Here is a 22,778-nt window from a genome sequence, read left to right on the forward strand (position 1 = left end):
ACCATGTTTTCTACTCTAAAATGCATAAAGTAATCCTGAATGGTCTTAGCATACAAATCAAACATCAATCATTATATTATCTCATGGCTTATTTCTGGGCTCTCTGTCCTATTCCATGGGTCCATGAGTCTGTATATACTTATACCATGCTATTCTGATGACTGTGACATTTTAACAAGATTTTTTTAAACAGTAAGAAGGGCTGGAGAGATGGCTCAGTGGTTAAGAGCACTGGCTGCTCTTCCAGAGGTCCTGAGTTCAATTCCCAGCAACCACGTGGTGGCTCACAACCATTCATAATGGGATCTGATGCCTTCTTCTGACATAAAGTTGATCGAGCATACATATGCATAAGAGTATGCTTTACATAAAATACATAAATAATTCTTTCATGGTGGTATGATAAATGGATATATAGGTAGGTAGAGTAGATAGATTAACTTTGACAAAATAAATAAATCAGTAAGAGCTGAGTACAATGGAGTTCACCAATAGAGTGCTTTCTGAGCTGTCGCAGAAGCATTCCCCAGCACTAAAAAGATCAGATTAATTTTTAGTCATATGTTTTGTCTCATTTCACCCAAGATATCCAGTACATTATCATTTTATCGTGTGTTCAGTATTTTTAAACTACATTATCTTTCAGTCGAAACTCTCAAAATTCAGTATATATTACACATGACATCTTAATTCATATTAACAACTTCAGGTGGCCATGTGTGACTGCTGGCTACACTCAGTTTGTATAGAACTAGACCTCTAATCACACGCAAAAAGTTGTTGATTGCATGGGGCCAACGTGGGGGAAAAGATAATCCACAAATTGGCAGAAAGAAAATAGCTCAAAGCTAGATTTGTTATGCGTCCCTCATGGTGTTGTTTCCGCTTAGTCATGCATGTCAAGATTCATCAAAGTGTGGACCTTGAGTAGATGCAGTTCACCGTACATCACTTGTACATCAGCGCACTAGTTTTAAGAAAGTAATCCGACAATGGCCATGAGAAGATGGCAGTCGGTCTTCCCAGCTCAGCCCTGAGTCCCAGTCCTCTGAGTCCCTCTCTCACGTTCTTCTAGCAGGTTCTTCATTTTGAATTCTTTCCTAATGCGGAAGCTCGGAAGTGTACCCTACTGTCTTGATTGACATTTTTACAGATTTTAACGAATGGCCTTTTCCTGTTGAACTAACATTTGCGTTTTCCTAAGTCATGTCAAATATTGTTCTGATAATGTCTGGAAGGCAGGGAGGGAGGAGGCGAGAGAGCCAAACTGTCCTGTTCCTCACCATCTTAGCTTGTTTTTACAGGAAATGCTCACAATAATAATTTCATTAGCACCAATAGTGACTCTAACAGACACTGACAGTGTTTGAATGGTGCTTAACATCTTACCAAAATCCCAGGGAGCAATAGTTCCCCTTTATCAGTCTTATGATCACCTCCTCTCTCAATAGCTCAGAAATACTTCAGAAAAGTTTGTCACCTGCTCAGACTTTATAGACAGATCTTCAGCACCATCCTGGCAGGTTTGTTTGTAATTATCCCCTTTCCTCCACGTGGTTCTCATGTCAGCAAACTGAAGCCTCAGCTCTCACTGAATGACCACCTGAACATTCTTGAAGAGAACATCCGGAGGCTGCTGCCCCTTCCACCTCTGGAAAAACTCAAAAGTGAGGGCGAAACGGACAAGGACAAGGAACGCATTAACGTAGGTGCCTGGCGGCCTGAGAAGAGAAGACAGTTCCCCTGGGGCTGTTTTCCCTTCAGCCTGAGACTAACAGTCACCCTTGATTTCAGTTTCTCTACAAACGGTCTATGGACGCTCTAGGGAAACTTCTGAGGTCCATGATCTGGGATGACACAGACGCACAGAACTGTGAAGAAATGTTTAATGTGAGTAGGGGCCACCATTCACACGGGTTGCCCAACTCCCCAACGTGGCCGCTAATGTGCCACAATAACCAGCCCCACCCATCCGCTCCACAGGAAGCCAGTCAGCCTTACCCTACCATGTAAAGCCAATCTTTTTTTTTTTTTTTTTAATTTACAGGACGGTGGATACCCAGAGAAGCAGAGAAAGGGGGAAAGGGAGGGTGAAGGGAAGATAAAATCAAACGCAAATGACGAATACTAAGCAAAGACACTCCTTCTTTGCCCAACAGCTTCTCCGGATGTGGCTTGTTTCCCAGAAAGAGTGGGAGAGAGAAAGAGCATTCCAAATCGCCTCGAAAATCCTAACGAATGACATTGAGGCAAGTACTCCTTTCAGGAGAGAGTGCATTGCTAGTCAACTGTGGAGACATCTGAGACTCTCGCCTGGTGGATCTCAGGTCCCAGATGGAGGGGTACGGCAAAGCCCTGGGTGATACCTCTCACCTCCAGAGCTGAGCAAGCACGGTGGCGACTGTGCCTGCTCGCTCTGGAGTCTTCCACCACCCATAGAATCAGGTGCCTTTTAGGTGCTCAGGATTTAAATTCATCCTAAACGGCCTGCACAGGGAAAAGAATGGACTTAACCCTGCTGTAGGATCAAGCCACCCCATCACACGGGTGCCTCCTTTATCTTGCAGGCACCACAGAACTTCAGAATTGGGTCGCTCCTTGGGCTCCTGGCTCCTCACTCATGTGATACCCTGCCCACCATCCGCCTGGCAGCTACTAGCTCCGTTATTGGTCTGTTCTGTGCAAAAGGTGAGGACTGCTCCAGTAAATGAAAGATGTCTTTGTAGCTTCTGACTCCCCTTTCCGCAGATTTTCCTTCCAATAACCACCGCCTGCCTCTCTAGCCCTCGGTTCTGTTTCCTCACAGAATTCTCTGTCTTTTAGACTTGCAACAGGTTATCTTCTCAGTGACCCCTTTTTGAGTCAGGGTCTCACTATGTAGCTCCGGCTGTTCTGGAACTCACTATTTAGACCAGGCAAGGCTTGAACTCACAAGTGTGAATCTGCCTCCCAAACGCTAGGACCAACAGCATGCACCACCAGCTCAGCTTTTTGTTTCGTTTGGTTTTGATTTGGTAAGGTCTCACCGTGCTGCCCTGGCTGGCCTGGAACTCACTAAGCCAACCTGATGTGGAACTCACAGAGTTCTGCCTCCACCTCCAGAGTGCTGGAATTAAAGATGTGGAATTTAAAATCACGCCCAGATTTAAAAAAAAAAAAATAACACAAAAGCATTACAACAATTTCTTAAAGTAGGTAAAAATGTTTTGAAAGGCTCTGGTTTAAATGACTGAGAAATTGAACATATTAGCACTGTCTCTGTATCGCATATTTTTCTTCAGGAGAAAATTACACAATTATTATGGTGCCATGTAATTTTCAGAGTTCCCTAAGAGAGCATTTTGTGGATGTTTTGTTTCTGTCTTAGAGACAAAGACTCCCACCCTCAGCTTTCCAGTTATATGTGAATAACTGTACTTAACAAAAAAAAAAAAAAAAAAGGACTTGGGACTCTGCAGTTAAGAACACCGGCTGCTCTTCCAGAGGATCTGAGCTCAATTCCCAATATCTACATGGTAGCTCACGATCTTCTGTAACCCTGGCTCCAGGGGGTCCAATGTCCTCTTCTGGGTCTGCAGAACCAGGCACACATGTGGTGCATTGACATACACGCAAGAAAAACACCTGTCCTAGGGTTTCTACCGCTGTGATGAAACACCATGACCAAAAATCGAGTTGAGGAGGGAAGTGTTTACCTGGTTTACATTTCATCGCTGTCCGCCCCTGGAGGAAGTCAGGACAGGAACTCAAGCAGGGCTGGAACCTGGAGGATGGTGCTAAAACAGAGGCCATGGAGTCACCAATCGTGACTCTAACAGACATTAACAGGGTTTTAATGTCGCTTAACACTTTACCAGTGTCCCCGGGAGCAATGGGTCCCCTCTATCTGTCCCACCATCACCACCTCTCTCAATATCTCACAAATACATCAGAAAGAAAGAAAGCCATACTTTCCTAATTAACATTGCTGTTTTTCCTTGGTTGATCAAATAAGCAACATGGGGGTGGGGGAAGCGTGCGTACTATTTAAAAACAATTGGGTACAATTAACTAGTGTAATACTAAATTAAGTACCCATCAATAGCCAATATGTTTTAATATGGGAAATTCAAAATTGAGGAATACATCATTATTTAGACTAAAAGTAATGAAGTAGGGCTTTTCGTTTAGGGATATCTGATTCTTTGCTTTAGGGGAAGAAGGAAGAAAAAAAAAAACAAGAAAGAAAAGATGATTAGGGTCTCACAGTATAGCCTTGCCTGGCTTAGAATGAACCACATTGTGGCCTTGAACTCAAAGCTTCCAAGTGCCTCTGCCTCTGGGGTGCTGGGATTGAAGGTGTGTGCCATCATGGCTATGCAAAATCTGATTCTAAGTCCATGTCTGTTGCACTGGGCTAGGCTGCCTCCCACAGAAGGGTCCCAAGTTCAGTTTCCACAGTTATATTCATTCTCATGGCATGCAGAAATTATTTCTGTAGTTGATTCTTGTTTTCATTCTTTACTCTTTGGGGGGGAGGGGCTGCCACCCAGCTCCCAAATGATCGCACGGAGGCTCATTCTGACTTATAAATGCCCGGCTTCAGCTTGGCTTGTTTCTAGCCAGCTTTCCTTAACTTAAATGATCCCTTCTACCTTTTGCCTCTGAGCTTTTATCTTTCTCTATTCTATGTACCTTTATTTCTTACTCCATGGCTTGCTGTGTAGCTGGGTTGTTATTTGCTGACATCCTCCTCTCCTTCTTTTGCTCCTCCATCTTACTTCCCAGGTTTCTCCTCCTATTAATACTCTCTACCTGGTTACACTGCCTAGCTCTCTCCTGCCCAGCTATTGGCCATTCAGCTATTGATTAGACCAATCAAGTGTTTTAGACAGGCAAAGTAACACAGATTCACAGAGTTAAACAAATGCAACATAAAAGAATGCAACACATCTCTGCATTATTAAACAAATGTTCCACAGCATAAACAAATGTAATACATCTTCAACTAATATTCCACAACACATTACTATTTATGTCTATTTATAATTTTTTACCACTAACGAATTATGCAGTTGCTGATGAATTTTCTATCAAAATAGTTCCATTTTCATTTTTCTCAAGGTAACTCACCACAGAATGAAAGTTCAGGAAGAAGAATGGTAATAGCAGTTTCTAAGGCCCTGGCATTTGTTTCAGACAGACACTTGAAAATTCAGCCAGTCCTATCTGTGTGACCTCAGGCAAATGGCTTCATGACACTCTGCCACAGCTTCTTCACCTGCAAGAATAGAAACAGGAGCAGAGAACATAGCTCAGATGAACTCTGTGAAGAGAAAATGTGCTCACAGCATGCAGTTTCTACCTGTAGAAACTGCTTTTGTGGCTGCCCCCTCATCAGGCGACCTTTTGTGTGTTTAGAAAAAAAAAATAGCATCCAAAAGCTAAATTACTGTCGCATCAAAATATAGCAAGACTTTTCAACTCTGTTTGGGTTTTGAGCACCTCCTCTTTCTCCCTTTGCTGACTGTAGGCATTTGTCTGGAGGTGGACAGACTGCAAGGCTTGCAGGAAGGGCTGGAATCTAATGATCAGCAGGTCCAGATCAAGATATGCTCCAAAATAGCTAAGGTAATGAATATGCAAACCTGGCCTCGTAAACTATTTCTGATTTAATTTCCAAATGAGTAAGTGTGGTCCTCCCCATTATGGAAGCAGGAAGGCAGTGACTTAGGTGTTCAAGCCTACCTTTCCGAGAGACCTTTGGTTCTGTCAGTTACTAAGAGTACTAACTTAGAGTACATTTCCCAAGTCCTCAGCCCGATGGAAGCATTCTGAACCATGTGGCTCTGCAAGGGGAGGAACTGGAGTAGAATGGATGGAGAACATGTTTTCCAGCCAATCAGATTCACTCTCTGTATATTACAAGAAGTAGTTTCTTCTCTTTCTTCTTCTTCTTCTTCTTCTTCTTCTTCTTCTTCTTCTTCTTCTTCTTCTTCTTCTTCTTCTTCTTCTTCTTCTTCTTCTCTCCTTCTCCTCCTCCTCCTCCTCCTCCTCCTCCTTCTCCTTCTCCTTCTTCTTCTTCTTCTGACAAAAGATTATTTCTTAGAAAAGGTTGACCAATCAATTCTGGCATTTATTCTATCACTGACATATGCTAAGTATACAGCGTATGTCAAGATCAACTCTAGGCCCTAAGAAGAGAAAACCAAAGTTATATGGCACTAGTCAAAGAAAACTTCAAGTAATAATAACTGAAGAAAAAGATCAAGTAAAGAAATAAGGACTAGGTTACAGGTGACCCTCTGGAGAAAAAGTATGTATCCAGTAAAGTAAGGAGAGCATGCTGCATGTTCCTAGAGTAGGTGTATTTCATCTGTACATTGCCATGGCAGATCTAACAGATCCAAAGGGTCACTGGCTGCTGTAGGATAGTGGATTGTGGAGGGAATAAGAACAAAATTAGCCAAGTCAGTTTGAAGGAAATGACAGGAATCCAGTTATTAGGTGAGATAACTTGGATCAAGGTGGCAACAGCAGACAATGAGAAATCGATGCGAGTGAGGAAGAGATGTTCGCTCACGGCATCTCATAGAATCCTGATACATTTCTCTTGGGACTGTAAACTCACAAACCAGCTACCCTGAAAGACTGGAACACAGTTCATTATTTTCTCACGAATGCATCATCAGACCATTTAACACTGGGGAGTCAGTTCTGCATACCAATGTTCTCCTGTCAATCATCTTCAGTCAGCTCAAGACAGTCAAAGCCCAAGATGATGCCTTGGGGAACTCAGTCAGTCTTCCAACTTCTGCCTGGCTGCCCACTTTCTGTCACCATACTCATATTCAGCCAGAGACACTGACATTCACACACTGCTGTCAATCAAACATTCTGAGCTTCCTATACCTAGAGATCAAAACTGCAGTTTTTATTTCCTTGACCTTCTTGACTGCTCTCGATAGTGAAGAATAGATTCTGCCAGCCACTTGATCATTCATCAGTATATGTGACAAATTCTCCCAAACTTGAAACATTTCTATGATATATAAAATGTGTGTGAAGGTTCTTTCGTGTGTGTGTGTGTGTGTGTGTGTGTGTGTGTGTGTGTTCTCTACTATTTTCCTTTCTGCAATATGCTATAACTTTGGATTTGGAAAAGAAATTGTCACAGAAGGCTTGAGAGTCAATAACTATAAAATCATAAAAGAGGCTACCCCAGATAGAGGTTGGTTAAAGAAAAAAAAGTCAGAATAGGTCCTATTTCCTCTGGCCTCTGTGGTTTCAGTCAGATGTTAACCATTTAGAAAGCACCGTGGTTTCTGTTATCCTAAAACACGCCGTAGCAGCAGGTCTAGGTGTCTGGATCTAAAGGGACGTGGGTGCTAATGCATTTGTGGCTATATCCTCAGATTGTCTGCAAATTCATCCCCAGTGAGGAAATCCAGGCATTCATGGAGGAGACACTGGATGGCCTGGAAACTCTCAACCCCATGTGCACAAAGGCCTGTGGCATATGGATGATTGCAGCCCTGAAGGAGCATGGCGCTGTGCTGGATGATCAGGTGAACTGACAACCAACCAGTCATGGGGCAGAGCAGGATCCTGGCACCTCCAAGGTGCCGAGTCAAATTCCCGTTCTGTTCTTCCTCTAATCATTAGCCTAATGGGAAGCAGGCAAAAGCTTCAGGGACCTTAGCAGAACCCTAACCTATACGTTAACAAGGCTGAATGGCCTAGCCACATCTTTGATTATAACAACTTTTAAAACACAATAGAGTACCTGCCCAGAATGCACACAAAGACCTCTGTTCAGTTACCAACTTGGTATAAACAGGGCAGCATGGCACATGTCTGCAGTCCTAGCTCTTGGGGGGTGGAGGCAGTAGATTCGGGAGCTCAAGGCCAGTATCACCTACATATGACCTTCAGTGCCACATGGGATACATGAGACTTTGTCATACACACACACATACACACACACCAAACCATACTACACACATACACCACACACCACACACACACACACACACACCAAGCCATACTACACACATACACCACACACCACACACACACACACACACACACCAAACCATCCTACACACACACACACACACACACACACACACACACCACACACACACACACACACACACACATCTCAAAATGGTTCCCACTCTGTCTGGCCAAAGGAAAGAGTTCTGGCCTCTAGAGAAATGGGTAGGTGGGTGCTTCTGAGATGGTCACTGAGCCCAGGGAGAGTCCCCAGTTCACTGCTGCTCTTCATATTACTCTTGCACACCCCCTTAGAGGGTGTCACCTGGAAAGCAAGATTCACAGTGGGGTGGGGAAAGTGCTCAGTCCTTCATCACAGCTGCGGACTTCAGAAGAAAGAACAGGATTTAGATTCAGGAGTCTCTGTTAAGAGCGCCACGTGGAGACACTCTACCCTGACTCCTCAAGTCAAAAGCAGAACACGCCCTACTCCGAGGTTAACCACCAGCAAGAAAGATAGCTGAACTGAATGAGGCCATCTCTGAAGAAAAGAGCTTCTTAACCCACATCCACTGTCAACAGCCCTTAATCACACAGCCTTGAGGAAGGTCTTTAGAAATTAGTCCTGTCCTAATTACTTTCCAATAAATTGTTTAAAAAAAATGAGAAACCATGTGTTAGACATGAGGATAAATGTAGGAAAAATGTAGTTGATAAGAATGAAATACCTGTGTATTTGTGTGATTGGCATAGAGAGATTGATTAGCAGAACGTAGTGAAAATTTTGAAAGGGAAATTAAACCCTCCCCAATTATCATTGAACTGGGCCGTTGAGATAATCATCTTAAGAGATACTTGCAATGTTTTTTGGATAATTTAGAAAATGTTATGCTTTTGATAAAAATGTTATGCTTATAATAAGTATTTAATTTAAATATCCATACAAAATAAGAAGAAAATTGTAGTAGAGGGCAAAGTATCTTTGCATAAATTCCTGCCGTTCCCCACACAGGAAATCTGAATAGATATAAAAGTATCCCCCACTGTCAATGGTTGGCATCCAAGTTCAGAAAACTGGCTGGCGTTTGTCATCCTCTGGGTGATGACGTCATCTCTTCTTTGAAGTCACCCCCCCTTCAACACCCTCCTCCTCATGCTTCTCACCTTTACATTTCTACTGTGTCCTTATCGACCCGGACGGCCTCCTACACCATCTCTGCCTTGCCCTGTGGAACTGCTGAATTAAGATTCCAGAAGGCTCTGGTTGCTTCGGGACCACCATTTGCCTTACTCATTCTGGAACCCAGTCCTTTGGGTAGATGATCGAAATACTTTATTGGATTCATCTCGACTGTCACAAAAGGGCTGCATTTTTTTTCCTTTTTAATATATTCCTCAGCAGTGCTGATTACAACATCCAACATAGTGTACTGTGTTCACGGTGCTCACTAAGATGGGCTAAAAAAGATACCCAGTTCACCAGTAATATTGAAGGAGAAATGAGTCATGCAGAGAAACAATTTCTGTCTTTAACATTATTCGCAATTGTAGCACGAATTCTAATTGGTATTAATAATAAAAACCCAGTGTCGGATGTAGAGGTTAATGCTGAAGATCAGAGAAGCAGTGCAGCCAGTCACTAGAAAGACCTTTTTTTCTACCAAATAAGTCCTCAGACCAACAGGGCAATCCTGCCCCCAGACTGCCTCCTCAGACTGCGTCCTCTGACTGCAGGCACAGACTGCAAGTTCAGACTATAACTCCAGGCTGCAGCTGAGCTCCTGTCTCCTCCTGCCTTATAGTGCTCTCTCTGCTCAGCCATATCATTTCCTGTCTCCATCTCCCTGGTGCTGGATTAAAGGTGTGGGCCAAAACTGCCTGGCTCTGTTTCTCTTTGAGACTGAATCAATCTAGCATAGCCCAGGATGGCCTTGAACTCACAAAGGTCTGTCTGCCTCTGTCTCCCGAGTCCTGGAATTAAAGGTGTATGCCACCACTGCCTGGGCTCTAGTGTCTTAGCTCTGCCCTCTCATCTTCCCGCAAGCTTTGTTTGTTAAAACACAAACCAAATATCACCACAGGCAGTTCATCAACCACCCACCACAGTGTGAATGGTGCCTTCCTTGTACCACTCACAAAGAAAGAAAGTGACAGGTACTGTTTTCTTCTTAGCTGCTGGAGATCCTGAGTACGACTTACCACCACATGCCAGTGCTCAGACAGAGGGAGGAAAGTTTTCAGTTCATGCTAGAAGCCGTCTCCCAGATTGCCAGTTTTCATATGGATGCCGTTGTTGTCAGCCTGCTACAGAAGCCTCTACCCTTTGACAGGTAGGGTCAGATGCATCCTACAAGACCACCGTACAGGGCATCAGGAAGGATGTGTTGTTTGAGAGAAAGGTAGCAAGGGTTGAAAACACCTCACCTGAGCATCATTTTTAAAATTGATATTTAAACCATGAATAATATTTTCCAAACAGTTTATTGAATGCAAAAGTGCTCATCTTAAAGTAGAAATGCATTGTGTTTATAGCAAGGATAAGTACATACTAGAAGTCAGTATCCCTCCTCTTTCTGGTTCCTATCTGTGTGGACATTCACAGGCCCCAGAAACCCAAGACCAAATACAGGGCTGTTAAACAAACCATCATTATTGCCTCTTGCCATAGTAGCATAGCTCTCTGCCTTTGCAGGCATGATTCATCATAAGGCAATTTTAAACTAAGTCAGATGGAAAAGCTCACAGTCCAGAGAGTTGTGCCTTATCTGTCAACTTCCTGACTTCTCGTCCTAGGGACACAAAGACATTGTGGAAAGCACTGGCTGAAAATCCAGCCTCTAGTGTCAAACTCATGAGAGCCCTGATAAAGAAGCTGGAAGTCAGGTTAGAAGACGATATTGCCGGGATAGATGCAATTTCAGTAAGTTGGACATTTGATCCCTTGCCTCATCTGTGCTCTGTTCCGTGATCCGTTGCCACCTGGTTCCAGGTGATAGAGCCCAAAATTATAGTCTAGTTCGTCTTAGACAAACATGGCAGCAATGTTGTCTGTGGTTAATCATTTTCAAAAGTGAAGTTCTTATCAGTACCAAAAAAAATGTATTTCCAAATTAGTCTTCACTATATCCAGAGTCAGATGACTGTTGTTGTTACTGTTGAAACACTGAAAATCCCCCATGCTGATAGTGGGGAGAGTGCCTAAGTTTGCCTTCCCCTGTAATCAGATTGATGACTACCCTGATTGTCATCAGAGAACCTTCATCTAGCAACTGATGGGATGCAGAGATCCACAGCTAAGCACTGGGCCAAGCTCCTGGAATCCAGTAGAAGAGAGGGAGGAGGGATTATATGAGCAAAGGGGTCAAGATCATAATGGGTAAAGCCACCGAAACAGCTGACCCGAGCTAGTGGGAGCTCACTGATTCTTGACTGACAACTGGGGAACCTGCATAGGACTGAACTAGGCCTTCTGAATGTGTGTGGCAGTTGTGTGGCTTGGGCAGTCTGTGGGTCCACTGGAAGTGGGACCAGAATTTATACTCAGTGCAAGAACTGGCTTTTTGGAGCCCATTCTCTATGGATACCTTGCTCGGCTTTGGTACATGGGGGAGGGCCTTGGTTATGCCTCAACTTATGCCAGACTTTGATGACTCCCCGTAGAAGGCCTTACCCTTTCTGAAGAGTGGATGAGGGTTTGGGTAGAGGGGAAGATAGAGGGGAAGAAAGGGGAACTGTGGTTGGTATGGAAAATGAAAAAAAAAAAAGCTTATAAATGAAAAATTTTAAAAAGAAAATCCCCCATTCTGGAAAACATTCATTTTCCATGATGTGTCCACCTGAAGCCATGACGCCAGCATGGCAGTCCTAAGAAACCCAGCCTGTGGAGTAGTTTAGAGGTCAGTTTATGTTCCTTTTCTGTGTGTTCTTATCAGGGGTGTGCTTAAATTATACAACGAACCCTGAGACAAAGAAGGCGCTTCTGTGGCAGCCCCGGAGGAGCGACATCTGCTTGACTGGGCGGTCCTTTGTTTCCTCAGGTGGCCTGTGCTATGTATGAAGTCATCTCAACAGGGACTCGCATCACTCACTTGTACCCGGAACTCTTCACCCTCCTCCTGAAGCTGGTCAGCTGCTCCCTGGGCCAGAAAATGCCGACTTCCACCTTGAGCCAAAGGCGACGTGTGATGCCACTCGGAGAACGGCAGCAGACCCCAGACCCCTGCAGGCAAATGACCCGTCAGAGAAGCCCCCCTTGGTGGGCCTGACCCTACACTCCTGGAGAGGGGCTGTGGAAGTCACTCTGTGCCGTCTGCCCCGGTATCAAACCCTTATGGAATGAGCAAGGCTTTGGAGTCCTTTAACCGTGACTCCAGGCCTGGTAGTTCTTTTTTTCCTGAGCTGACACCTAAGGAATCTGCCTAAGATAGTCACGTGAGGGGTGGGGCAGGGTGGGAGGCTGTTCTTTCTTCCCTTGAGGGCCCATACTGTTTCTGTTGTGGAGATCTTCCTGGGAAAAGTGGAATTCTGTGATAATGAAGGCCGTGGAGAAAGGAAACAATTATCCCATCCCATCTAAGACTTCAGGGACAGGCAAAAGCAACGTCAGTCCATAAAACTATGAGTCAGTGCTTTCTTTTCTTTTATTTAAAAAGATCATTTTTGTTTGGAATTTTCAATCGATTTTTATCATGTTTCCCCTCTTTCAATTCCTCCCAGAGCCTCCCAATCTCTCTATCCACCCAACTTTCTGTTCTCTCTCCCAAAGACACACACACACCAAAAAAAAAAAAAAGGAAAGCAAAACAAACATAAGACCAATAAGACAAAAAATGCAAAAATAAAACAGAAAAACATGTAGCGTATTATATCTCTTATGTTTTTAATGCTTGCTTTATAGTCACCAAGAGACCTGTTGAGAACTCTGAGGTGTGGGTTTCATCTTTTGTCACTCTGCTTCCCTGACCTTTGGCATAGCTTTTCATTCCCATGTCAGCTCACAATGTAGCCTTTTTCAAGACATCTTACACCGCATTTAGACTCAGCACGTGCTGCTCTGATAATACATGTAGCTTCACCAATGGCAGCAGTATTAGGGGCCATATTTGAAGCCAGACACGCATATGTGAATGCATAGACACCAGAAGCTACATCCCAGCAACCGGCAGGTTCACAAGAAGATGCCATCTGATCTCAAAGATCCAGTAAAATCTGTTATTTTTCACTGACTGTGTGTAGGGTTTGGCTTGGTATATTATTGGTATATTGATTGTCTTTCCTTATGGGCAGTTGGCTAGATTTTATGTCACTATCTGTTCATCACCTGTGTCCCCTTTGACCCCAACACTAAAGTGTGCAAATAGGGCTGTCTTCTTTTTGTATTGAATAACATACACTACTCTAAGGTTGGGAGAGACTTACAAGAAGTGGGAAGACTAAACTAGGGAATTCGCAACCTCCCCTGTAGGGTTGATTTACTTCTGAGGTGTCTGCTGTCTCCTCTAGACTCTCTACTGCAACTCTGAAATGCTTGCAAGCCCAAGCCATGAAAGAAGGCCTTGCAAAAGAATCTGATGAAGGCGACAATTTGTGGAACCTGCTTAGCAACCCTGACACCCATCACATAGGCGTGTGTGCACTGGCCAGGTAATTTGCTGATGATCTAGAAGTGGGTACAAAAGAGAAAAGCAAAGGCCAAGAATGAAGATGCAACCCCACTGGTAGCATCAGGTACCAAGGCAGGAAGGAGGAAGACGATGTGGGTTTTTCAGCCCGAAACTTAAAATTTTTCCCTCAAGAACGAAAATGATTCAAGTGAACTACTTTAGCTAAACTATATAAATTGACTACTGGGATGGGTCATTTTAAAAACTTAAGGCTTGGCTACCTTTCATCTAGTATTTCTCTTGAGATACAGTTATTGGCTTGAGAGACCTGTAAATACACTGCAGCTTCCTCCATTAGAAGGAAATTAAGTCCCTTTTAAAATTTGTGTTTTTCAGGAGCATGGCTGTCTGGCAGCATGGAGTCATACTCGATATCATGGAACACCTACTTGCATCTTTCACCTCCTCCTCCGAGAACTACCGGATAACGGGCACCGCCTTCTTCTCTGAGGCAAGGAAGAATAGTCATCCGTGCGCCCTTGTTGGTCCCTTACTGTGTTTCTCCTGGAGACTGCGGAGCTCAAGGGGCCCTCCAGGGGGAGTTTTAGTTGTGACAGGACCCGTTCCTGCCAAAGATGCACAAACAACGTATAAAAGGGGAGGGAAATGTCTGTCTCAACCAGCTCCTCCAGATCAGGAAATGGAGACTAGTAAATGAAAGGGAGACTTAACACTAAGTCAGCATCTCTCTAACTCTTCCCCCACACAAGGACCAGCTCAACAAAGCTGAGCAGAAGCTTCTGTCTTTGTTCCTCCAGTTTCGTTTGAGGAAATCCTCCTATCTAGATATCTGGTCCTCATTACCTTGACTTGTGAGTAGCTCCTATCTGGAGCTGGAATGATAGCAGATTTGTTAGTTCACTCGGGAGCTTCCTTCCTCTGCTCCACGGCAGTAAGGACCCATCTTTAATTGTACTTAAGGTGCTTTGAGCTGTCCCCTCGAGGGAAGAGACTCTAAAGGGGAGGAGTGTGTTGGTTTCAGCTTATGAAGGAGCCAATCCTCTGGAAGCACGGAAATCTCCGCGACGTACTGATTTTCATGGATCAGAGTGCCTGGGATTCCAATGCTATTCTGAGGCAAATGGCCATCCGAGGACTGGGCAACACAGCCTCTGGGGCTCCTCACAAGGTAAGCTGCACTCTTGGGGGAAAGGATTTGTTTAAGCAGAGTTTCAAGGTGGTAATAGAGCAACTCCCATCTGGTAGCTTCGTGGGAATTAAGTGAAAATCCCAGCAACCTAGCTGATGTAACGACTTCGGGGTTGAAGTATATGTGACGTACATTATAGTTTCCATGCCTGGGAATTTCTACCCTGTTCAAGAAACACATGGAATCGTTTCATAGATTAAGAGACCTTGTCCCATAACAGGTGAGGAAGCATAAGCAGATAATGTTAGAATCGATCATCAGAGGCCTGTACCACTTGGCGCGCACTGAGGTCGTCTGTGAAAGCTTGAAAGCCCTGAAGAAAATCCTGGAGCTGCTCACAGAGAGAGACATCAGCTTCTACTTCAAGGAAATCGTGCTACAAACAAGAACCTTCTTTGAAGACGTAAGTGAGCCTCTGGGAGTCTCCCTTCCCTGGGAGACTTGGGAAGGGTCCGCACAGTGCATGGAGGAGACTGTGGGTGCCCCACCAGCCCTTGGTAGCCACTCCTGAGAGCTTCTGCAAACCACGTCCACACAGGCTACTGCTCCTAGCTTCTCTCTGCCTGAGCGTGCTCCCTGGTTCAGAAAGCACAACTGACCTAAGCCAAGTGACGTAGAATTATTGCCCGGATGACTAGTCCTGGGAAGAAACTTGAACAAATGTCTTGAGGTCTTCACTCCATAGAAGGTCTGAGTACTTTTACCTGTGAGGTCAGCACACCCACAAATGCCCCCTCTCTTTGCTTTCTTCAGTTCCCTCTCTGATGCTCATTTCCCAGGCTGGTTTCCTGGGTTTATCTCCCAGGTAATTTGCTCAGATCTCATTTACTTTAGGGAATATACAAACTGGGACAGTTCCTAGTTCCTCCAACACGATCCATTCCACTTTCCAAATTCAAAGACTCATTTCATCCAAGGGACAATCAATTACAAGACATGAACCAAATCCAGCCTACACTCTGCATTTGTCAATAAAGTTTTATTGGAACACAGCCACACTTACTGATGATGTATTGCCCAAGGCTGTTTTCACAGGCTACCTGCAGAGCTGTTAACTGATAAAGGAACCAATGGGGCTCATAAATTGTAACTTATTTGACTGATCACCAAAGATCAAGCATTTCTAAGTGAAGGGAAGTCATTCCCTTTCTGTAGTCCACAAATTGTATTTTAGTATTATTTGTTTGTTTGTTTGTTTATTCACTGCTGTGGATATAAAAATCTGTTTTCACAATAACTTCAACCTAGCATTTTAAGGGCTACAGATGCTTCCTCAAGTCCTACTGCTGGAAGAACTGCTAGCTTCCCTCTCTAGTGTTTCCTCCATAAACATTTAAGGCTTCATTAAATTGCCTATCTTCTGGTCTCCAGACTGAAAACTCCAATTTCAAAAACCTAATTTTTCTATTCATTATATATTTTATAGGCCACTAAGTTAAGTCTCCTATGGAGGCATGAGAAGTATTAAATAGAACTTAAGGGAAAATTGCCTTTCACCTACAACATTTCCCTATTTATTTACTCCAAATTTTTAATATTTCATTTTCTTCCTGAAACTTTGGTGATTTATTAGCTTAGGATCTATAAATTTTAATATATAATATATGCCTGCTGCCAATAATTCTAAAATGTTGCATTTTGTACTTTGTTTATATTCTAGTGTAGCCTGGCATGTTAAAACAGCTTTCTATGTATTTTTTCCCCAACCATTTTCTTTAATTTAATTCTCAAGTTACCCTCAAACTGCTTCCTGGACTTCTGCTCAATGTAGAATTTTTCTGGAGGAAAAAAAAAAAGTTTATTTTTTCACTACATAGATAATTGATATCAATCTTCATTCAACAAGGGGCTGACTGAAGTCTGCTTTTTGGCCCCATCTGTTAGATTTCCTGCTTTCTTGTTGAAATAATAATATTTCTCTTGGATCCGAGTCCCAAGTCTTCTTGACAGTTTCCAAGCAATGTTACACAGAGCTATTTTAAAAGAAAAAAATGCAAATTCTTCCTGGTTATTAGATTAGTCATTGCTCACTCCTAGGAGGGATTGATTTCATCACATGTGAATAAAGATTTTACAAAACCTAGATGTTAGCAAAGATGTGCAAATCTTCCTCCAGAGTGTCACTTTCCTGCAAGCCTGCATAACTCCGTAATGCTTTTTCCTCCGTCTTATTTTACTATAGTGTGGGCAGGCATGCAATCTCTGTATTTTGCTACATGGGCTGGCATGCAATTCCAACACCCCCCATCCCCGCCCCATTTTCCTCTCAGAGCCCTAGCACTTTCCTGTAATTCTCAGAGCCTGATGATGCTTTAGAGAAGGGCAGACCTGAACACATGTGGCCACTGTGCCACACTCCCGGCCCCTTTTTGCTAGTCTGCTACCTCTGGCAATCACGTTACTCAGTGTTTCCCATTTTTCTCAACCGAAAAATGAGAACATTGAACTTCACAGATATTTCATCATTTTTAGGCCAGCTTTGTGGGCCTGAGCAGGACACTCATCTTTGCTTCTGTCGCTTGCTTTGACTCTGAAGTTATACACATGTGAGCCACAGAAGCTTCCTCCATCATCTTACAGTTTCAACTATCCTAGACAACAACAACAATAATAATAATAACTTCTATAACTTCGTGTGGGAGGAGGGTCACAGGAGGAGAGTCAGGCAGATTTTTGTTTGACCCAAGACTCAATGCCAGGATTCCTGAGAAGTTTTTCATCCTTTTACAAAACAATTGGCATCTCGAGGAAGAGCAGTGGATCTAATGTAGCTTAGATAAGATGACTCATAGCTTTAGGGTTAATTATGCAACCAGGAAATTTTAAGAAAATATGTAACGAATGGGTCCCTTCCCTGGCCTCTTGCTGCCAACTCCCCTATCATAAACTATCAACTCCCAATCATAAACAAGGGGCGAAATCAGCTCTTCAGATCTCTAACATCACCCAAAACTTCGTCTGAGGGATGGAGTCTTGGAGACAACAGAGGCAGTGGCACGAACACACCAGTGCGCGGGTTCTAGACTTCCTTCCACGACTTGAAGCGTGGCAAGGTGGGGTGGGTACCAGAGGGGTGCCAGCAGGGAATATCCTGTGAGAAGACCCATTTCTCGCCACAGGAGCAAGATGATGTGAGACTGACTGCCATCGTCTTATTCGAGGATTTAGCAGCCCTAACAGGAAGAAGATGGAAGATCTTTTTCGCCGAAGAAGTAAAAAAGAGCATGATTTCATTCCTTCTCCACCTCTGGGACCCTAACCCCAAGATTGGGGCTGTGAGTAGGCCTGCAGGCACCTTCACCTCCTCTTTCTGCAGGGCTGAGGAGTGTGCACTAGCCTGGTCTCTCTGAACAGGAAGCCAACTCTGAGGTCACCCTTCAGAGCTGAACCCAAAAAGACACTTCACTTCACCAATTCCAACTTCTGTTTCATCATCTCTTTTCCACCTTTTTCTTTCTTCCAAGCCACGGGCAGTCAATGAGCTGTTATTCCCTTCTGGCAGATGACTCCAGGCTTACAGACTGTTATAGCGAAACCTCTGTATTCTAGGCTTGCCGTGATGTCTTGGTCATCTGCATCCCTTTCCTGGGCCTTCAGGAGCTCTATGGGATACTAGACCACCTCCTTGAACCAGACCTGCCACGGGCCAGGGATTTCTACAGGCAATTCTGCATGAAGCTGGTGAGTGCACAGCAGATGGTGCAGCCGAAAGAGCAAAACCAGAGTCTAGACAAACCTCATGAGAATACACATAATTGGGATCAATCTCTATCAAGGAGCTGACTGAAGTCTCCTCCATGGGTCACGTCTGTTGTAGTTCCTGTGTTGTTGACATAATAAAAATAGGACCAGGATAGCCCTACAAGGATGGCAAGGACCCCTAGTATTCCCACGCATGGCCCTCTCCCTCAAGACCCATAAGGATCACTTCTGCTATGCTCCCGAAACTGTGTCTGGGAACCAGTCCTTTAAGCCTTATTAAACCATTATCAAAATGGCCATAGGACAACTTGTGGTCCGTCAGCAAATGGCTGTGGGTGTTAACTAACCTTCAGGCTTCTCGTCTCTGAGACATACGGAAGGAGCAGGGTCCCTTTCCAGCTGCTCTCTTGGAAATGAGCCCCCTCTCTTCCAGGCCAAGAAGAACCAGGAAATTCTGTGGATCCTCCACACACATTCTTTCACCTTTTTCGGCAGCAGCTGGGAAATGATCCGCAGTGCAGCTGTCAAGCTCATGGGTGAGCCCCTTTCCCAGTCCTGACCCACATGGCGTTCTTCTCCTCCGTTTAGTTTTCACTTTGACCGAAAGCTGCCCCAGCGTGAAACTGGTATGGCAGAGGCAGAAGGGAGTTGAGGAAGCAGGAAGCAATGTGTTCTTTGTATTGTGGTATCATCTTTTCCTTTCACAAATGAAAATGTATGGCCTCTTCCCATCCACCCACACTCGCTGCCCCCCAACCTGACTGTTCTCTGAAGTCTTCCAGGCTCCACTGCTCCCAACTCTTTGCTTTTTACTTTCCCAGAGTCTTGGTTCCTAGCCTGGTACCACAGAATAAATATTTTTGCTTTGCCTGGTTCCTTCCTCTGAATCAAATACTATATTCTCGAGATGAGCCCACGAGCGGTAACATGATGGACGTGAGAAGTATGTCTGGACAGGGCCCTTGCTTCTGCTGTGTTACATGGGACATTTCACGTCCCTGTATCACCTCCCTGCCACGTCTATGAAACAGAAAAACAAGTGACTCTCTAGACACGCTCCTACTATGACATCCTAAGTATTCTCTGTAAGCCTTATCTAACTAAGCCATCGCACAGTAAACAGGCCCGCTGGTGTGCTCAGGCTTAATACCGAGGCCTAAGGACTTACTGGATCATGCCCGTCATTGCCTTAATTACATGATAAATTTGACACATACACAGACCCTATTTCATGCAGCTTTGACACCTGACAATACCTTCTCCCCACCCCAAGAAGACCGACTTGTGCATTTTTCAAATGAGCTGGATGTGTAAGCACTTGCCAAACACATGGCCCATGACCCGATAGAAGTTCTCCTGCTATTAGCCTCAGTGGCACATGGAGACTCACATAATTTGTTCAGCCAACCATCGGTCCATTTCCCTTCTGACTAGCTCCAATCAGGTCCACTTTCCCCTTACAGTGAAATCAGTACTGTTTTCTTTCCTTGACTTTAGATGCCATTATTCTCCATTTGACCAGCCAATACGTGGCGTTATTAGACCGAGAGCAACTCACCATGCGTAAGTATCACCCTTAGTTGGCGACATCCTTTTGTTCGATGCTTAGAAAATGAGAAGCTAATTGCTCCAAGTTCCAGATCAGGCCAGAAATAGAAAACTTTGGCTTCCAGTTGTTTTTGAAACTTTCTAGGTCCTGGAATTGAATTCATGGCAGCCTCCAGCGCTGCTTCTTTGATGACATCATTCTCAATTGACTACAAGTCATTTAGTTGTCTAAACTTGTTGAAATATATATATATAATGGCTGCATCCTCTTTCTTGCCCTTCTCCTCGTCTCCCTCCTCCTTTTTCTTTTCCTCCTCTTCTTCCTCCTCCTCCTCTTCTTTTTCCTCTCCCCAGTCCCTCTGCTCGGGACTGAAGCTTATAATGGCTAAGTACCCACTCTCCCACCCATTGTTTTTCACCTTTTAGACTAGGAGGTGAGCATTCACTTGAGTCTCACACAGGACTGCTCTGTACAGCACCACAGGGCTGTATCAACATGGCCTTGGTGTGGTTGCTATTCCTCCTAGAATCTGACTCTCCTTGTTCATTTAATCTTCCATCTCAGGGCTCCAAACACTTCGGCAGGACCCCTGCGTCAGTGTCCAGAGAGCTGCTGAAGCTGCCTTACAGACCCTCCTGAGAAGATGTAGAGAGACCAGCATCCCACTGTAAACCATCAAGAAATAAACTGCTAGGCTTTTTCTAAAACCAACTCCTGTCTTTGTCCTCTGAACTCAAAAACGGACATCTTCTTGAAGGCAGACATGGCACCTAGGATGAGCGTCTTCACGTACATTCCTCACTCCCCTGGGCCTTGCAGGTGACTTGCGTTGGTAAGAGAGAGCATTCATTTCAGAGACAGCCTATTGTTTTTGATGGATGACAGCCACATGGCTTTGCACAAGTTAACCCTCTCTCTTGATAAATTACATCCAAGCAGATGCATACACCATAGCGGAGCGTGGCCTGACTCAATTATACTACGGGAAAGAAGAGGGCTACTGTTGTCTTCTATACACAGGCCTTCAATATTTTTGTCAGACTTTGACTCTCTACCCACAGTCTTCCCTTTCTCAAATATCATCACATGATAAACTTTAACCTGTCTCTTGTCTCCAGCGTTGTAATTTATGCATCAAAACTATGCTAGGTATTATTAGTCTACAAAAGACCATTTCTGACATTCTGCTAAAAGGCAGTTTCTATTCTTAAGCTACAGCAATAAAGCGTGCATATTTTGTGCACATGCGTTGTGGGTGCATATATGTAGTAATGTTCTTCATATATCTGGATCACAATTATTTACTCTTTTCCAAAATACACATTGAAAGTTATATGTGTGTACATATATATAATATTTAATAGTCACTTAACAACAAAGACTGTGACACATTGTCATACATTAGCAATGGCATTCATCTTTTCCTCTGGATAGACTACCCCTGAAGATTCCTAGGAGTTACATTCTCTCCTCCTCATCTTCAAAGTCTTTAAGGAAATATCTTTTGTTCCTACAAAGCCTAGAGAGTCAACTAGTCTTTTGAGTTGAAGATTATGGAGCCAAAGTCCCTTTATTCGTTCACTTAAACATTCATTAAGTGCCTCGCTTGGAGTATAAAAATAAAGAAAAAATAGAACAGCTCTCCTCATGAAGCTAATGTTCTATGGAATCTTTATGTATGCTCTAGAGCAGTATTTCACAACCTGTGGGTCACAGTCTCCTGTGTGGGGAGGGGTCAAATGGCCGTTTCACAGGGGTCACCTAAGACCAATGAAAAACAGAGATGTTTGCATTGCAATTCATAACAGTGGCAAAATTACAGTTATGAAGTAGCAACAAAAACAGTTTTATGGTTGGGGTTACCATACATTAAAAAAAAACTTTATTTAAAGGGTTGTATAATTAGGAAGGTTGAGAATCACTGCTTTAGATGAAGGATCCAGTCTCCAGCATGGATCCTAATAGTCTTGGGTCCTGGTGTTTAAGCCCCTATATAGTTTCCTTCAATAATAAACAGGATTGATATTTACAATCAATAGAATGTTTCAGAAATGATGGTGTCTGACTTCCAAGACAGGGTCTTCTTTTTCAGTCAATAATCACACTTATTTAGTCTTTGCTGTAAACTATGCACCATTCCTTTTTTTGGGAGGGAAAATTTCATACAATGCATTTTAATCATAGTCACACACACATATTCATCCCATATCTACCCCCATATCCCTGCCCCTCTCCTAACTTCATATCCTCTTTTTTAAATAACATTTAATCTAATTTATGCTGCCCATACACCCCGGGATATAGGACAATCCACTGGAGTGTGGTAAACTTTCCAGCAGCCACACCCTTAAAGAAAACCGACTCTCTTCCTCTTTCAGAAGCCATTAACTCTACAGATATCCTCAGGAGTGGGATCTCATGAACCCCTAGTCCTCCACATTAGAATGGTGGCTGGCTTGATTCTTGTTCAGGTCTTGTACAGGCAACCACAACTACTGTGAATTCATGAGTGTCATGGCCAAGACATCATGTCTTAGACATGGCGTTCTTCTAAATTACACTCCAGAGAAGCAGTGCAATCTAATGAGATTTCTAAGCCCAGAACTAAGCTAAGATATTTCCAAATTCCTGAGCCACAAAGCCAAGTGAGATGATGAATCTTTGGCATTTTAAGCCACTAAGTTTTGAAAGTAATTTATTATGCACCAGTAGGTAATCATTGCTGAGAGGGTCCATG

At 43.7% G+C, this 22,778-nt stretch overlaps 1 protein-coding gene across 1 annotated transcript in view; it reads left to right on the top strand.

The window, feature by feature from the left end:
* The window catches only part of Mroh2b (maestro heat like repeat family member 2B), a 55,902-nt gene extending 35,190 nt beyond the window's left edge, over positions 1-20,712 (top strand). The window contains exons 25-42 of the mRNA XM_050138930.1: positions 1,570-1,705; positions 1,795-1,890; positions 2,160-2,249; positions 2,568-2,688; positions 5,513-5,610; positions 7,395-7,547; positions 10,150-10,307; positions 10,771-10,897; positions 12,015-12,202; positions 13,480-13,620; positions 13,977-14,091; positions 14,623-14,769; positions 15,011-15,193; positions 17,910-18,065; positions 18,340-18,471; positions 18,926-19,028; positions 19,990-20,055; positions 20,606-20,712. Of these exons, the coding sequence (XP_049994887.1) occupies positions 1,570-1,705; positions 1,795-1,890; positions 2,160-2,249; positions 2,568-2,688; positions 5,513-5,610; positions 7,395-7,547; positions 10,150-10,307; positions 10,771-10,897; positions 12,015-12,202; positions 13,480-13,620; positions 13,977-14,091; positions 14,623-14,769; positions 15,011-15,193; positions 17,910-18,065; positions 18,340-18,471; positions 18,926-19,028; positions 19,990-20,055; positions 20,606-20,712 (2,317 nt within the window). The remainder of the gene's footprint in view (positions 1-1,569; positions 1,706-1,794; positions 1,891-2,159; positions 2,250-2,567; positions 2,689-5,512; positions 5,611-7,394; positions 7,548-10,149; positions 10,308-10,770; positions 10,898-12,014; positions 12,203-13,479; positions 13,621-13,976; positions 14,092-14,622; positions 14,770-15,010; positions 15,194-17,909; positions 18,066-18,339; positions 18,472-18,925; positions 19,029-19,989; positions 20,056-20,605) is intronic.
* Positions 20,713-22,778: the final 2,066 nt, after the last annotated feature.

The sequence above is a fragment of the Alexandromys fortis genome, unplaced genomic scaffold, assembly GCF_014885135.2.
Source record: "Alexandromys fortis isolate MF-2015 unplaced genomic scaffold, M_Fortis_MF-2015_v1.1 scaffold_37, whole genome shotgun sequence".
Taxonomy (NCBI): Eukaryota; Metazoa; Chordata; class Mammalia; order Rodentia; family Cricetidae; genus Alexandromys; species Alexandromys fortis.